Consider the following 17269-nt stretch of genomic DNA (forward strand, 5'->3'; position numbering starts at 1 on the left):
CATCGATCTGTGATGATGATGATTCAAAGGAACAACGCGGGAGCCGCTCCAGGATTTTTAGCGAGTCAGTGGTCGCGGGAGCAAGAACACACGACTCATATATGGTGACTTTTTTTGTTTAAGTAAATCGGGAATGTTTATTTTCTATTCGTCGCAAGAGAATAGATGAAAGAGTTGAATGCGCGCTTCATTCATGTCCGCACTTTTGATCCGGCCGAAGAGAAAAAAGGAACCACCAGAAGAACGGTTTGGAGAGGCGCAGCCACGACGTCGTTTGTCTCGCACGGCCCGTGACGGTTATCCTTCAACGTGCACCAGCAAAGCAAAAAAAAAAAAGAATGGACAAAATAAAATAAAATACAAAAATGACCTGCTTGGCTTGCCTGGACGCTGATGCACAGCCAAAGAGTAATTACAAGAAAACCCCCCTAAGCTGCAAGGTCCAAGCATCCTCCCAAGCTCCTTGCATCTGAGTGCTCTCGTGGCTACAGGGATTGCAATCCACCGCAATCACAAGGTTCAGCCCTCTTCTTGATGGAAAACTTTAGACCCGGATTTCGTCTGAGACTTTCAACTCTTTGTCTGTGTAGTCTCGGTAGTCTTCTTCGAGAACGTATCCGTCTAATGGAAGTGTCTCAAAGCACAAAGAAGATTTTGATTTGTCCTTGACCACCGAAGGAGGGTTAGGCCAGTAGCTTATTAAACCGAAGCCTTGCATCCCATCTTTCGGCGGCCAACCTGACTGACTAGGTGAGAAAGTAAGCGCCACTTAGCTTCGTCAGCTTGACATCCTTCGTCCCATCCGTTCATCAATGATGATAGATACGTCCGTTGACGGTGGTCCGCTTGCAAAGCCTGAAACATATACAAGGTGTCAAAAAATAAATTAAATTATAGCCGGAAACCCTCAAGTCAGCAATACAGTTCAATCCTCGGATTAATCGTGTTCTGCTTGACCAGTCGAGGGTTCTCGCCAACGTCACTGGCCGGCAACTATTCTATTCTCGAAGCCATATCTATAAAATCGCACGACACGGGCAAAGAAGGAGTTCTAAACTAGAGAGATTCGCACGGCCCATTTCATGTACGGAAACGGCATGGCGGGCTCTCCCGGCTTGACGATGGCGCCACTTGCTCCAGGTGGATGGCGGCTTGCTTTCTATCTCTCTCTTCCCTGGTTCGTAGATTGAGACTACCGTAGGGCAATGACTCAGCAATATGTCATGTCTCCAACAGTTATATCAGGACTACGACGGGACCCGCCGCGATGATATAGTCTCTATTCTGTTGATGCGGGGAACCGGGCATAGTAGAATGATAAGGTCGTCGTAGGAGCTTGGCGGTTGACTTCTATAGTGCTGGGCAGGCCTTGTGGGTGAATGTCGTGATACGGTTGAACACACCACTACGTGCAAGTCTCGGGTCATTCGATACATAGGCATACTGGTTCAAGAACAAAGTTCCTAAACAACAAGATTATGAAGTTGTTGGCGGTAGTCACTCCACAGGATGTGCCAGATCACATAAGCCGAGATTTTGTCGTGTGCGGTCTTTATATTTTGTCTTATGCAGAATACATGATGAATGAGTCAAATCGGAGGGCAACTATAACTGCCCTTATCTGTGGTGAAATTGAAAACTCGTTGATTGCCTACATGCCAAAATGCCGAGCAATTCATTGAAGCTAAAGAGTGCCCCCTTTCTCAGACAGACTCGGCATTCGCTTTACTGAGACTTGTTTCTCCCCCTCGGTAGCAGGCATTCTAGGACTTGGTTTGCTTATTGGTAGACTCAACCAACACGACGGCTTGATGCCAATATCAAACCTGATGACTGATGAATCTTATGCATTCCGATGTTTGTATTCACTTTGTGTCTGGTCTGATCATGTTGCTAAATGGCAGCAGCTCATTATCTCAGGGTCTTGGTGTTTGGTGTTGGTCTGTCGTCTTAATATGTGATGGCATGGATTGCACGGACAATGACTATAGAGTGCGAAACGTGTCAAAGATTGGCCTGGAGTCAGGAGGCAGAATGAAGTAGTTTGAAATCTTGCCTCAAATCTGGATTTGGACGTTCAGGTATCACCAGAAAGTGCTTATCCCAGTATCTCTCACGATAAATTTGGGGGCGCTGTCGAGACATGAAACCAACAACCAACGTGCAGTATACTGCTGACATCCTACACGCCTGCGCCACCGATAAGAGTGCCCCGTATCTTCAATCGTATTTCTACATTTCAGTGGTGCGTTACAGCCGTGGTTCGGGCCGAGCCGATTTCATTGGTTGACCGTGACCGCATTGGGAGACCTAACCAGCGCATAACCGCCGGTTCTGCCTCACAACATGGAACAGCCCAAAAGGAGGCCACCAGTTGTTTCCAGGGTTGAAAGTGGGCTGTGCGAAAGCTGGATTTTATAGTTGGAAGCGAACCACAGGAAATTCTCTTGTACTTAAACCCGAGAGCCTGCATCCATAAATGAGATAGAGTAATAAAGGCAACTCATAGTTGGCACAACTCAGCTACTCATCTTTCTCTTCTCAATTCTCTTGTGAAGTTATGACCCAGGTCACACAATTTACTATGTCATCTCGCGGGCGAAGCCCCGTGGAAGCTGTGGGAACGAGCCTACGAACCGGCGCGAGAACATCGACTTCCGAGACTTCGAGTTCTACACCGTTACTCACCCCATGCACGGGAATGGGTTTCAACTTCTGGCAAGGCGGGCTTGGAAATTCCGCAGCCAGCACGCCCCGGATCCTTGTAGACGACCTTCCCGGAGCAGCAACGGTGTCCGCCGGTAGGCACGAGGTACGAGAGAGCGTCGAGCTGGGACTCGTCGACGGGCTCAACCACGTCCATATCTTCAGTGCCGGTGACGGCCTGAGCCTGTCCGAGCTGGAGTCTGCCATCAACGGCATATCGACACCGGATGCCAGTCGAAGCAGATCGACGAGCCAGCCTACAACACCCGGAACCTCGGAACATTTGTCGCCCCCGCTGTTGCCGGCCTCGGCTGGGAGACGACGGTCTACTCCGCGTGTCAGACAGCCTCCTCATCGTGTGAGCGATGAGGAACCTCCCCGAGACCGCTTCCACGATGCCGACTTCCAACAGGCTGTTTCCGACACCAAAGACATTGTGGCCAAGTTGCAAGACGTTCTGGGTAGTGGCTCTTTACACCTGGAGCCTGACTCTACGGTACAGCGCATATACCGCAATGCTGCTTCCCTAGCCGAGTATGAAAGTCCCACGAAACGTGTTGTGGGCTTCGTCGGCGATTCTGGCGTCGGTGAGTCCTGCAGATGTCATAATGCTTTCCGTATGCGCACATGAAACTGACGTTGGCAATATTCAGGCAAGAGCAGCCTTCTCAATTGCCTGTTAGATTTTCCATCGCTTGCAAGGACTGTGAGTTAATCGATCATGGATCTTGTCTCCTAGTATTCCATTGTGACAGAAAGTTCTAACATCTGAGCAGAGCAATAGCGGATCCGCCTGCACTTGCATCGCCACCGAGTACCACTACCACGACAGCAATGCCTTTGCGATTGAGATGGAATTGTTCGGCCAGGATGCGCTTGATGACATGCTTAAGGAATTTCTCCACTCATTTCGGCAGTTTGAGCTCCATGGAGACGACATGGTTGGCGAAGAGCGGGAGGATTGCTCCGAGAGATCCAAGGTCGCCTGGAGTACTTTGCAAGCCATGTTCACAGATCGGCTGGGCAACTCGAGCCGTGTGCTGACCGCTGGCGCCGAGGAGGCCATACTCGAGACCCTGCGGATTTGGTCTAGAGACAGCGGCACAGACGATCTCAGTGACCGGGTTGTGTTTGATACGTTGGAGGAATGCTCCGCATATCTTGCTCGGTTGACGTCGGATTCAAGCTTGCCTCATGAACGTGCAATATGGCCTTATGTGAAGAAATTAAGGTATGCTCACTGTCACTTGTCCAAGTCTAGGCCATATATAACTGACAGTCTCTAGGGTGTATAGCAATGCACATGTGTTGAGCAAGGGTCTTATCTTTGCTGACCTCCCTGGTATGTCTTTCCTTTCGATTTGACATATCCACGAAAGAGACTATTTCTAACCAGAGGCTATGAAAAGGACTACGAGATCTAAACAGTGCCAGACGCAATATTACTGAGCGTTATATACTCGAATGTGACGAGATTTTCGCCGTCACAGAAATCTTTCGCGCCGTCACAAATGAGGGTGTCAAAGATGTCGTCGACTTGGCAAAAAGAGCTGGGCTATCAAATATTAGTATTATATGCACCAAATCCGATGTAAGCGGCTCAGTGTTTTGATAAAACCGTTGACATTGCTAACAAAGAACAGGATATCAAGCCATCAGAGGCCATTAGAGATTGGAAAGGCAGCAAGGCCAAACATATTCAAAAACTTTGGGATCAAGTTGATACCACCGAGGACAAATTGGCTGAAGTCAAAGAAGAACTCGAAGGCCTTGCCGATGATGATGATGAAGAACTAAACGACGAAGAATTAGCACTCTGCCATCAACTCAACAAAAAACAGAAACAGCTCTCGTGAGTGGAACAAACCCTGCTGGAGAGCTTGACGGGTATCACTATCAAACAAGTACTAACGTATTTGTATCACAGTAAAGAGCTAGAGGCGCAGCAATTCAAGTATGCCCAAGCGAGACAAACACCCGTACCAATTCGAGATACTTACCAAATGATCTAGTCTGAAACACTACTTGGTGACGAGTCGAAACGAAAAAGTAACAAAGAGCCTTGTCGACCGCTACCAGAATGAGCTATCTGGCGACACCGAGCTCAAGGTATTTTGCACGAGCAAAGACGACTACTGGTCGAAACATGACCTGCCCCGCGATGAGGCCCTGCCGCTCCTGGGCCTCAGCGGCATCATTACGCTGCGCCGGCACTGCGTCTCCATTGTCTCCGAGGGTCAGTACCAGAGCGCCGTCAGGTTTATGCAGCATGATGTTGCCGCACTTTTGGCCGACGTTGAGCTCTGGATACAGCTGGGTGCTCCGAGTCTGGATGCAGAGAAGAAGAAAGAGATTCGCGACACCGTGGACGCAATCGAGAGACGAATCAAAACTGTTAGTTTTTTTCTCTTTCGCAAAACGATAGCAAATTGTGGAGGACTAATTCTAAACAGGAACTTGTAGGCCGGTCATCTCCATTGAGGAACTTTTCCAGGATTTTCATGTCAACCTTTGAAGAACTTGTGTTTGGAGACGATTGTACGTTTAAATCCATGTCTATTTCCGCCTCCCTTCTAATCTTACAGCACCCTTTGATGAGTGGAATCGAGCCGCGCTCAACGCTTCTGAAGATTGGGCAGGAGTAAGTCAACTTCTCGAGAATACATCCCGTCGCTCCAAACAGCATGCTGATTTGAATTAGTGGCATCACTGTATGTGGGATCACGAGCCCTTGACATGGAACCAGTCTGACACGTGTGAAACAGCAAGCTACGCTGCCTTTTGCAGAAACCACGGTGCCCATTGTACACCAGCGGTCGGAGCCCGGAATTGGAACGAGGAGCTATCAGAGGCCATGGTGAGCGATTTGGGCCAGCCATGGTCAAGGCTAGTGAACAATATCAAGGGCAAACAGAAAAACATGACAAATCGGGTCAGTCAAATGACAGACAGAGTAACTGAAGATATAGGTGAGTAAAACATGCTTATCGGCATTGGAGATACAACGAGGCTGAAGTATACGCTAGATTCGGCAATTCAAGGGTCCCAGGATGTGGCTGATGTCTTGACTGATGCCTTCGTTTCTCGTCATAATGTAATCAATGACGGGCTGCGCTCAATTGCAGATGTATTGAGCTCAGAATTGACGTAAGTTGGCCAATTGGAAAGGCTGAAAAAAAAAAAAACGTTTGTCATTCTGACCACCATGTGCAGAATTTTGAGGACCGACGTTTTTTCTGGTATCCGCACTTCATTCCTGGGCCAGACCATGGAGCCAGCTTACCGAGGTTGTATCAGTGAATACGGTAATCACCAATGCTTCCCTCCCGATTCGGCTGGCAGTTTGCTCACAAATCTTGTTCTAGGTCCGGGTAGCGATCGACGGCGTAAAGGCATCATGAGGAACCACATATCGCGAAACATGATCTTCGAGGGTATACTCAGACGAGCCAAGGACTGCTTTAGGGAATTGGTACAGAAATGTGAGGCGGATGTTCGGGTCCTGCTTACAGATCAGTTCGAGGAGCTACAGGCAACGTTGGATATCATCCGCACCGAGAATACCGCCACGGATGGCGAGCAGGATCCGGAGTTTCGCGATCGCGTACAGCTCACAGCACATGCGGCAAGGGAGATACTGGGACGGGCGAGATCAGTGACAACAACTGAAGATTCTTGAGTGAATCTTCAAATACGCACTTGAATTTTTGTAGGACGGACGGTTCATCCTTTATTCATTATTGGTTTTTCTTCCTTTTGCGTTTGCTATCTTGTTACTATACTCGACTCAACTATTCCTTTCCTCTCTCGCTGATTACAACAATGAACCTAGAAAGGCAATCGGCCCTCTTGTTTCTGAACGAGCGAAATTTGCTCAGAGAACGGACGCCCAACAGCAAAGTCTGTCTAATTGTCATGATTCTGTTATGGGTATTTGTCGTGCAATCGTCATGAAATATAACGCCCTGGATGGTTACACCAATTACAATATCCTCCTCCGCTGTGATCGTCTTGGCCAAGTCACCGCTTGGGTGAAGAGGAAGAAATCCGTAGACGCCTGATAATTTGTACATGAGAGTTTGATTCTGTCTGACAGGGGTGTCAGGAGATACTCTGGAAATGGCAGATCGGAGTTTTCATGCGTCTCTTGACTTCCAACTCGCGCCCGAGGTAATGTCACTGACGCAAAAGCTAGCAGTGCATGTCGTGCTCTTATATCGGTATGTGGACGTCAGCCCAAGTGGCCAAGTCGAGAATCGATTCGCTTCTATGCAAGACCACCCATTTCCGTGTCGCCCGAGCCCGCAGAGGCTGAAGTCTCTGAGTTGGGAGGCTGGACTTGCTCATTCGGAAACGGTTTCCTGCCCCAGACGACGAAAAACTTGTTATATGCATGGACGGTGTGGTCGGAAATGGCCTGCCTTACAGGCACAAGCATCATCTGTGCTCTGGTTAATGGCAAGATACGTGGATGAAAGGTCTCGTAACATACCTGAATCTGTTTGTCGTTCAAGCCTCTGACTCGGTGCAACGGTCCGACGGAAAGAGCATGTATACAGTCCAGCCAGTTATGCTCCCACATCTTTCCCAGCTGCTTATATTTGAGGTTCTTGGCCCAGCCGTTGATGGGCATCTTGTATGCGACCTCTTGCACATCAACGAAACCCACGTCTCTCATGGCCTGTTTCCATTGGTTGGCTGTACGAAGCGGCCGGCCTATAGTAGCTGTGGCGTCCTCGAGATCGTCAATGTGCACTTTTAACTCGTAATCTGGTTGCATGGTGCCGTCATCACAGAGTATACTGCTGAGAAGTTCTTGCGCTTCGAAGTATCCGCCGGGCGCGAGCTGATCGAATGACTTTTGGAGGATGTCGTCCTTGAGGTTCTCCCAACAGCCCAGCGTAAAACGGGTGTGGATGTAATCGAGTTGATCATTTTCGCCGTACCAGTTCCACGGGTCCCGGCTACATGGAAGTCAACAGGTGTGGAAAGGGGGGTTGTTTATATCAAGAACATTGATGGATGGAGAAAACGTCGAAAATCAAAATCCAAAGCCATGGCCGCCGCCAGCGATGGAGGGAGTAGGGAAAAAGGAAAGGAAGAACAGCTGTAAAAGAATAGCGGCCGATTTCACGTACCTATCTTCTACAAAAAATCGTACATTCGCTGGAACGTCTCGCGGCTGAACCGGCGACAGGTCCGTTCCTGTGATTTTGGCTGATGGAAACTTGTCTCCCATCTCAATTGCCCAATGTCCGGCACCAGTGGCAATATCCAAGACATTTCGAGGAGGGTTTTCGTCTGTCCAAGGCGCAAAAAACAGTTTTCCGTTCATAAGGTGTTTGATGACAACGTATTGGAACTCTTGACGATCAAGCTCCTCTTGGTCGTTGGGAAAAACATATGCTGTTCATTCTTAGTGTAAGCATTCGAGCAGACAGCCGCGATCGAAGAATGGTGCAACGGCAGTTATAATAGTGGCATTGTTGAATAAAACATACATCCGTCCTTGTAGGCGTGAAAAGTCCTTCCATTTTCTACCCGATATCTTGATATGCTGCTTGTTATTGAGTGTGTATCCCTGTTATTGCAGTGTGAGTGGATGGATGTGTGTGAAAGCATTCACAAATTTAAGCATCACTTACGGACTATTAGATTGCGAGGGATGAGGCTGTTTGCATGGTCAGTCAAGTTTGTTCGTACTCTAGTTTCGTTGACACGGTGGTCATACATCGGCTTCTATGCGAAGTGAGGCGGTAACGGCATCATCGACATTTTGCTCAAATGTAAAGGGATAGTTCATCAGACTGATACCATCCATCGGGGTTGGGACTTGCTCTCCAGTCTGGTTGGCGGCGTTATAGTGACTCGTCTCGTTGGCTCGGCTACTGTTTTCTGGCCGTTGGGAAGACATTATGGATGCCTCGTCACAACAAGGAGTCGATAGCTGACCACCAAGCTTGGGAAGCACTAGATCTGTTCTTTCTTGGCTCGGATTTGAATGGTTAAAAAAAAAAAAGAAAGGCGTCTTGGAGGATAGTCGTGCGATATACCAGATTCGATCGTGTCGGGGGGGGTGTGCAGGATTGGGGGTAATCAATCGGGATCAGGTAAACCTGATAGACTTCTCAAAAAAGAAAGAGTAAAGAAATGAACAGAAAATGCGGCGCACAAAAATATAATCATATGCAAGAGTGATCTGATGTCTTCTTCTTCTCTCTCTCTCTCTCTCTTTCTCTCTCTTGTTTTTTCTTTCTCTCTCTCTCTCTCCCTCTGTAATTGACAAACTGATTACCATGAATGGAAGCCGAGAAGCGTATATGTGGCCAGGGCATAGAGGGTCCAGTCAGTCCCCGTCAAGTCTTCCTCCTAGGGCAGGGCTCTCCTTGTCTCTGACTCTATGAGGTTCGAGCGAGAACCAGTGAAGTGATCCGGATGGCTGGAATTTTGGTCGGACCCAGGAGACTGGTTTGGGTGTACTGCAGATATGCGAGAACGCCCCCCCGTCTCTTCGGTCGCCCCTAATTTGGTCTCTTTTTTTTTTAAGAGTAGAAAGCCCACCCCGGGCAGCCCCAGAGATCGATGTCGCGGCAGAAGCTGATTGGGGAGCAGGTAGTTGTGTTAGAAGCAAATAGAGTCCTGGCGGCGAAACCGTCTTCCTGGGATCGCTGTCCCTTAGGTAGAAGCCAAAGCTTGGATGGGCAGTAGGAGTCTTTTTCTGTGGAGGGGGGGTGTGTACTTCTTTTTTTTTTTTTTTTTTTTTTTTTTTTTGTGGCTTGCAGATACCAACTAAAAGGAAAGGAGGGGTGGGAAGAAGTCCCGAGTGGGATTTTCTCTCTCTTCTGATTTTGATTTGATTTCTTGGAGGACAATTGTAGTACTGTAGGTTAATAGTATGCATGCGAGTTAATAATAAGTGTCGGCAGTAGTCTGTGTTGTCACTCATCTCTCATCTTTCCCCCCTCCCTTCCCCTTCTATTTTCCTTCCTACAGCGGCGAACTTGAACCCCTCCAATCGCCCCCTCTCAAGGTGCCCCTCGTATTTGCCTTCAATTGCCCTTAGGCAGATGTTTGTAAGGCATGTTACATACCTAGGTTAGGTACGTAGGTAACTATGGGAGGTATAGTACCTACATATGGCAGGTACTGCATACAAACCCACGTACCGATATACGTACATACAAGTGGTACGTACGTGTTTGTGCATGAGGACGGGCTGAAGTATATGAATGGAGCCGGGAAATTAAATCAAAACCTTGCCTGGGCGTGCTGTTCGCTACTGGAAATGTCTTAGCCAAGTGCTGCAGCGGCTATCAGTAAAGCAAGCAGCCGGATTTTGATCTGCTTTCGTGGGAGCTCGCAAGCTCGGGGCGAGTTCCAATGGGATCCGATGTAACCAAACCCATCTGTGAGATTTGATGCTAACAACTAGGTGGGTAGGTTGTTAGGCAGGTTGGTAGGTTGATAGGTAGCAGAAGAGGGAAGAAAGGGTTGTACCGGCTTCTTCATCTCATTGTCATTCACCATCATCGGTCTCTTCTGGTTACATACCAGACGACTCACTTCCCAATCAATCAAGTCCAATCCAGCGCTGCGGAACAGGGCCAAAGCATGGAGTTCTCCACCCGAGCCCGCTATTTCTGGGTCCTCCGGCCATGGGTCTAATGCTCTGATGTGCCGCCCCGGCACGCGCCAGTCAACCATTACTCTCTGTATATGTGTGCACACACAGGGGATGACAAGTACCTAGGTACGCACAGTAAAGTCTATCATGGGTGCAATCGATGTTTGTACCTGCTGCCCGAGTATACACATCAATGCTGACCAACATGCTACTGCATTAAACAGAACATGCATCGGTGTTGCATTAAATTGTTTTTCATCATTAATGTATCTCTTGCTGCACTTACTTCACCGCGCTACTCTCCGCGTGCTGCTGCAACGGGATCGAATACAATCAAGCTGCATGGAAGGAAAGATATATGAAGCTCCCAAGACCAAAGTAGCACACACTTATTTATCTCTTCTCCGTTCTCGATGCTTGAAACCCTTCTTCTCAGACTCTCTTCGGCTACCGCGGTAGGTCATGTCTTGCCATGTGCTTCTCGCGTCTTCAATCGATCAACCTAACATTATATGTGACATGCTGCCCGCCTGTCTGTCCCGCACATGTTCGGTTGTACTGTATCTGCTTGCGCCTCACCGAGGAGGGGGGCGGGCGTTGACCGTTGGAACCACCTACCGACAAACTCCCACATACGCGCAGACTTTTTTTTTATCCCTGTACGATGCGATGACCGTTATATTGCTTGTTTACTGCTCCAGAATTCTTCTTGAACCACTTATCACAACGGCCTTTCAATATGTATGACTAATTTTTTGGGATTACAGAAGGCGGTTTTTGTGGACTGATGATAATGCATGCAGGTCGAAAGCACTGACGGACGGACGGATGAACGGACGACCGGCCTGATTTTTTTGCACGAAAACCAATTGCCAAGCAGAACCTCGAGACGATATCCGTGAAAAAGGACAGTGCAGCACGAAACGTACAGAAGCTCGGAGAACGGGCCGTACCTGCGTATCTCCTACTTACTCCGAAGCCATGATCTTTGGCATTGTGAACGGCATCGCTCAGGGCCAACCGCCATCAATTCATAAACGCTTGCCTGCGCCGTACAGGTACCGCACAACCCAGACAGCAGCGATTCTATAGTACCACTCCCTCGGGTTCAAAGGCTTGACGGCGTATCCGTCTTCACTTAGCGGCTCCAGAAGGGGTCCGAGGTCACTCCATGTCTTGCAGAAACTCTATTATATGGCTTTTTCAATAGCACTGGAGACGCTCGACCAGGCAAGTCAGGCACATGAATCCCTTTCGAAACTACATTACCTACACGACAACAACGACGTGCTCCAAGCTAGTAATTAATACCACCACCCAACCTACCCGCAGGTTGTCCCTACTTGCAGGTGATTACAACAGACTGCGGCAAGGTCGGTTGTATCACCACATGTGTGCGAGCCGCCGCTTGGCATCCATGCTATAGAGCAATGCATCCTCTCTTTACTCGTTCATCCTTTTCCCTCCCCTTTTCCTTGTACTTTTGTCACTAATAGGATGGCTTCAACACGAAGAATTGAATGCCCCTATTTCTACGCCCGCACACGCAAATCAGATGATCAAGCAGCTCATTCATCGTCAATGCTTCTTCTTCTCGCGGCGCCGGGCGATGTGTAGCTGAAAACAAAATTGGCAGAAAGGAACCGGCCACTCCGTCCTGGACTCTTCGGGGAAAAAGGAGCCGGTCCACCAGACTCATCCCCATACGTGGAGCTTTTTTAATACAGACAGAGATCAACGTCTACATCACAGACCACGAGGACGCCCGAGGACCGACAGGAATTTACATACACACTTGTTGCTCACACAAGTCAACTTTTGAAGTCTGCTACTTTTAATTAGCTTGATACGCCGGCCCTGCCATTGTTGCATTCGGGTAGTCCAAGATGCACCCAAAGGAGCAAACAAACACGTACACCGGACTCGCTTTCATGCATCGTGAGTTGTTCCTCCTCACTTCTGCCGCCGCCGCCGCCGCCGCCGCCGCCGCGGGACCAGGGCCATGGTGTGTCAAATCAACATCTGGCAAAACCAGCCTACGTGCCTCGCAAGTGCGCAGCGTTCCATGTTGATGTGATTATTACGCCTGAACTCATAAAAATGCATCGGGGCATTTTATTCCAACGCCTCCAGCGGCATTCATCATCATCATTCATCCATCGTAACCCACCTTCCAGTTGAGCCATAGAACTAGGGATCGGGTGTCCTATCAATGTGCGTACCGCGACAAAATACTACGTACAACAATAGGTGGCCGCGCCCCTCCCAAACATGTACATAGTGATGTCCACGGGTATGGTGTTGGGCCTGTGCTCTCTCTCCGCTGTTGCAACGACCACCCAATTGGCGCGGCCCGGCTTTCAATGCCTGTTCCCGGCCACTGTTTTCCGGTGAAAGGTAACCAGACTGCTGGGTTCTTTTCAACAGGGGTTCACGCACGGGAGAGGGGAGAAGTGGAGTGGGAAAATGACTGAAAAGGAAATTCCAAAACTCAACCGCCTTTTCCCATACAAAGTCCTCCTCCACCTCTCTGGTCTTGTCCTTCTCCTGTGCGTCGTCGTGCTGCACTGCAATGAGCCTGGCAGCAGCAGCATCATGTCGCCATTGTCCAAATCTACAATTCTGCCTTGCTTCCGGCTTGACGCAATTGACTGTTAGAGCCATGGGAAGAAAGCCGCCCACTACGTACTACTTCCCAATTCCAAACGGGCAAGCTTCAATCTTTAACCAGGGACCTTGACGCTATTATTGAGGAGGGGAGCCCATGGCAACAGCACCGAGTCAAGCCTCGACGAGTCCACTTGAACCCACTTGGTTCGAAAACCATGGTCGAAGGATCAGTTGAAAGGAAACAGTATGCGATCAGTTGAGTTCACGATAACCTCAAAGGATCTGAATACAAATAGCTGCTGTTGCAAACAATGTATTGCCAATCCTCCTGGTAACATAGAAAAAACAAAAAGGGCAGAGTATCAACCAAGAAGCTGTCACCCAATTTTTTTTAATCCCCGCCTGCTGGTAACGACCACACCTGCATTACCTAGGTACCGACTACCTGCATATTCCACAGCCTCTCTATCCGTACCTTCCCAGCAGACACTTTCAAGACTTGGACAACGTGTCTTGCAGCTCGGCTACTGTATCATTATGTGAGCCGAAAAACCCATTGCATCGACATTGAAAGAAAGAAAAAATTTGTGCAATCCCCAGCCCTTCCCATCAATACTCACATCGATATATTAAAATCAGGTGATTTTTCCACCAAGCTAATGGACAAATGCTCTTCTAGCTGATCAAAAGTACCGTTCCGCTCTCGCGTCTATACTGGTATAGGATATACAGGTACAGTCAAATCCTCCCGCCATTTGCCCACATCTCTCCACAGCGTATAAGCTGCTTGTCAATTTGATTAGTTCCCCAGTCATCAGAGTTGCCTAGGTTCCGAAGGTAACCAAGTACATAATAGTCTAGTAAGCTGACCACCGAGAGTCCCTGCACGGTGGACACCAACCCCAAACCGAGGAATTCTCCGACGCCTAAGCGGAACGTCCCAAGCCAGAACCACGCTGCTGGATTCACTACCCATCAGTGCCGCCGCCGCCCGCCCGCAGGGTCAATCAATCCCATCAATTGGCCTTGTTACACGGCACCGACGGGAGGATAGACGTGTGTCCATCATCCCTCCCAAGCCGGCAAACTTCCGTGACTGGCTTAGCGGTTTCTCGAGGAGGAGGTGCGGGTTGCAATAGGTTGCCTTGGTGCTTGTGCTGTGCCAGACTGCTGGGTCCGGTCCAATTCAGGGCAAGTCAGTGTACATTCGTACCAACCTTGCTGGTTGGTAGTATACTGTTACCTTGATAACATGGCTGCTTTCAATGGAGAATCCGCCGCCGACGACTTCCTGCAGCGGGCTTATACCCGCATCAGGTCTTCGGTGACAGCTTCAACTACAGATGCCGCTGAACCTGCCGTCTTGCCCAAACCCGAACGGCTCGAGGCAGGCCGGGCCTCCTTACCTCAGCCAGACGATGTGCGCTATCTCTCTGGACGGGGCGACGAGGCCACCTTGGATCACCTGCTCAACGACATAGTCCCTGCGCTAAACGGCCAAAATCTCTCAGGTAGGTACTATGGCTTCGTGACGGGTTCGACGCTTCCAATCGCCGAGGTCGCCGACAACATTGTGACGGCCTATGACCAGAATGTTCAAGTCCATTTGCCGACCCAGACCATTGCAACCGAGGTCGAGGACGCGGCGCTGAGGATGCTGGTTGCTCTCCTCGACCTAGGAGACGCTGCGGACTGGGAAGGCCGGACTCTGACTACTGGCGCCACGGCCAGCAACACTCTAGGTCTTGGCTGTGGCAGGGAAGCTGTGGTCCAGGCAAAGCTGAGACCACAGGGTACTGTCGATGGCGTGGGAGAGCTCGGCTTGCTTGCCGCTTGTGCCCAGGCGGGGATCAGGCATGTGCAGGTCTTGACGAGCATGGGCCATAGCTCGCTCTACAAGGCGGCATCCATTGTCGGGCTGGGCAGGTTCTCAGTAAAGGAGCTGCCGCACAGTGAGGATGAGCCCTGGCGGCTCGACCTCCATGCTGTCGAGCGCGAGCTGCGGCGCGAAGGCATTGCGAGCATCATTGCCCTGAGCGCCGGCGAGGTCAACACGGGCCGCTTCGCCACCACGGGCCTCGAGGACATGCGCCGGCTCCGCGAACTGGCGGATCGCCACGGCTCCTGGATTCACGTCGACGGAGCCTTTGGCATCTTTGCGCGGTGCCTGCCCGCGACGCCCGAGTTTGCCCGGCTGCGTGCCTATGCTGCCGGGATTGAGCTTGCCGATAGCATCACTGTCGACGGACACAAACTGCTCAACGTGCCGTACGACTGCGGCATGTTCCTTACCCGCAAGGCGTCCGTCTTGACCAGCGTCTGCAAAAACCCAAACGCCGCCTACCTGTCTTCGGCCCCTGGCGCCACCATCGAGAGCCCCCTCAACGTCGACCTGCAAAACTCGCGCCGGTTCCGTGCTCTGCCCGTCTACGCCGTTTTGCTCAGCGAGGGCCGCGAAGGGTTGGCGGCGATCCTGGCGCGCATGGTACGGCTGGCTCGTGGCGTGGCCGAGGCTATCAATGCCAGCTCTGATTATGTCTTGTTGCCGCACGGCAACTGCGCCATCGAGGACACGCACATTGTCGTCCTCTTCCGGGCCAAGGACGAGGCGCTCAATGAGAAGCTTGTCGGCTCTATCCACAAGAGAGGTGAATGGTACGTCAGCGGCACCAAATGGAAGGGCGCGACGGCTGTGCGAGTGGCCGTCTCGAGCTGGCGGGTTCGTGTCGACGAGGACCTGGAAGCGATCAAGGGTTTCCTGGCTCGTTTGGCCGACGAACATAAAAGCACGTAGACTGGCTGGGCACAAGAGTTTTGCCAAAGCGTAGAATTACTTTCTGAATTCCAACGTACACCATAGATTCAAAAACCAATCGCATTTAATATAGAATTAATTTTGTCCAGAGTCATCTTGCTAGGACGTATGTAGCAGTCCCGCAACTTCCCATCAAATCAAACAGCTACAGATCCGTATTGTTCATTATCGACTGAGATGAATGTTCTAAAGAGGTAGCCATTTACTCGAAACGAATACATGCTGTTGGCTGTTGGCTGTTGGCCGCTGGCATATATGATTGCACAGTTTGTCATCGAGAATCCGAGTTGTAGCCAAGGGATATGTTCGTCAACAAGACCTCGCCTGTGAGATGATCTTTGCGCCTCGTGCGATGGGGTAACTTTCAGGGCTCCTTGTTTCTAGGCAAGCCCCCATGGTTACCCAGGTCACACGCATCAGTTCAGAAAGCACATCTTTCTCTCTTATTCTCTCTCCCTCTCGAGGACTTCCGCTTCTCCATTTCCCTGTCCTGCCCTGTCCTGCCATGCCTTTACTTTTCCCTTGGTATCATACGCGGTCTCTCATCCTTTTCCACCCACTCCTCTCCCAGTCCTTTGTCATGATGGATTCTTTTCCCGCTTCGCAAACATGCCCAGTCGATGGGAGATGGGTTTCCCAGTCCAAATCTCTCTCTCTCTCTCTCTCTCTCTCTCCCCCCTGCATGTCTCTTCAACCAAACTTCTTGCTACCGCCCTTTTGCTCAGTCTCCTTCTTGGCCCCCGACCGGTCTCGGCCCTTGCCAATCATCTCGAGGTGTCCAGCGCGCTCGCCCAGCAGCTTCTCCGTCTTGTGCACGAGGCCGGCGCTGTACTTTTTCTGGATCTTGGCCGCGCTCGTCGCCTTTTTGGGCTTTGCGACGCGCGCGCCCTTCTTGGTCTTGGCCGGGTTGGGCTTGACGGGCTTGGAGGCAAAAGCCTTTGGTTTTACTGTGCCCTGGGCCATGTTTTCTTCTTCTTCTTCTTCTTATTCTTTGCGCTTTCTCGCGCAATTTGTCTTTTCGAAATAGGCCTTCTCGTTCCTGCCGTTTATCCTATCGGTGGAATAAAAGGCTTCTTTGGGAGCGTCGTGGGAAGAGACAGAAATGCGAGATGGTGTAGTCCAACCCAAAAGCCGAGGAGGAATCAGCGGTCGCAACGTCTCACGGTCGCTGATCAGAAGGAAGTAGACCTTCAGAGAATTGAAATGCCGACCGATATAAGACTCGGCTACGTGTGGGATTTTATTGATGTATTAATTCGAGGGCGCCAAACATGGACTTGGGCGGTAAATTAGAGGTTCAGGTGCAAAAGTAGGTAGGTAGTAAATATTTTCTGGTCGCAGCTGGGTCGTTGCAGGCATGGGAAAATTTGCCCCACCAGGTACGGATTCGGTTCCGCGCTGGGCTTTATAGTCCTTATACTCTTTTGGATGTTCGGTTTTGACTATGTTACTTTTCCTCCTACCACAAATGAAATGGTGTCGAACACATAATCATTTTCTGGAAAACCAAGGTC

The 17269-nt window shown here is 50.1% G+C and overlaps 4 protein-coding genes across 4 annotated transcripts; 2 read left to right on the forward strand and 2 right to left on the reverse strand.

Annotated features, from left to right (window-relative positions):
- Positions 1–2584: 2584 nt before the first annotated feature.
- Positions 2585–6385, forward strand: PFICI_07273 (uncharacterized protein; the record flags this gene model as incomplete). Its single annotated transcript, XM_007835854.1, has 14 exons — positions 2585–3293; positions 3360–3412; positions 3483–3937; positions 3993–4048; positions 4116–4297; positions 4350–4558; positions 4719–5100; positions 5160–5244; positions 5292–5347; positions 5408–5417; positions 5472–5675; positions 5733–5853; positions 5920–6011; positions 6072–6385. The coding sequence occupies 14 exons, from the start codon at positions 2585–2587 to the stop codon at positions 6383–6385; spliced, it is 2928 nt and encodes a 975-aa protein (XP_007834045.1).
- Positions 6386–6973: 588 nt separating this feature from the next.
- PFICI_07274 (uncharacterized protein) lies at positions 6974–8620 on the reverse strand (the record flags this gene model as incomplete). The annotated part of the gene is made up of 6 exons (XM_007835855.1): positions 6974–7147; positions 7199–7670; positions 7845–8112; positions 8208–8287; positions 8352–8377; positions 8438–8620. 6 exons carry the CDS (start codon positions 8618–8620, stop codon positions 6974–6976), a joined length of 1203 nt encoding a protein of 400 aa, XP_007834046.1.
- A 5572-nt stretch (positions 8621–14192) lies between these two features.
- PFICI_07275 (uncharacterized protein) lies at positions 14193–15734 on the forward strand (the record flags this gene model as incomplete). Its single annotated transcript, XM_007835856.1, has 1 exon — positions 14193–15734. The coding sequence occupies one exon, from the start codon at positions 14193–14195 to the stop codon at positions 15732–15734; it is 1542 nt and encodes a 513-aa protein (XP_007834047.1).
- A 711-nt stretch (positions 15735–16445) lies between these two features.
- On the reverse strand, positions 16446–16718 carry PFICI_07276 (uncharacterized protein; the record flags this gene model as incomplete). The annotated part of the gene is made up of 1 exon (XM_007835857.1): positions 16446–16718. The coding sequence occupies one exon, from the start codon at positions 16716–16718 to the stop codon at positions 16446–16448; it is 273 nt and encodes a 90-aa protein (XP_007834048.1).
- Positions 16719–17269: the final 551 nt, after the last annotated feature.

The sequence above is a fragment of the Pestalotiopsis fici genome, assembly GCF_000516985.1.
Source record: "Pestalotiopsis fici W106-1 unplaced genomic scaffold PFICI_Scf_4, whole genome shotgun sequence".
NCBI lineage: Eukaryota > Fungi > Ascomycota > Sordariomycetes > Amphisphaeriales > Sporocadaceae > Pestalotiopsis > Pestalotiopsis fici.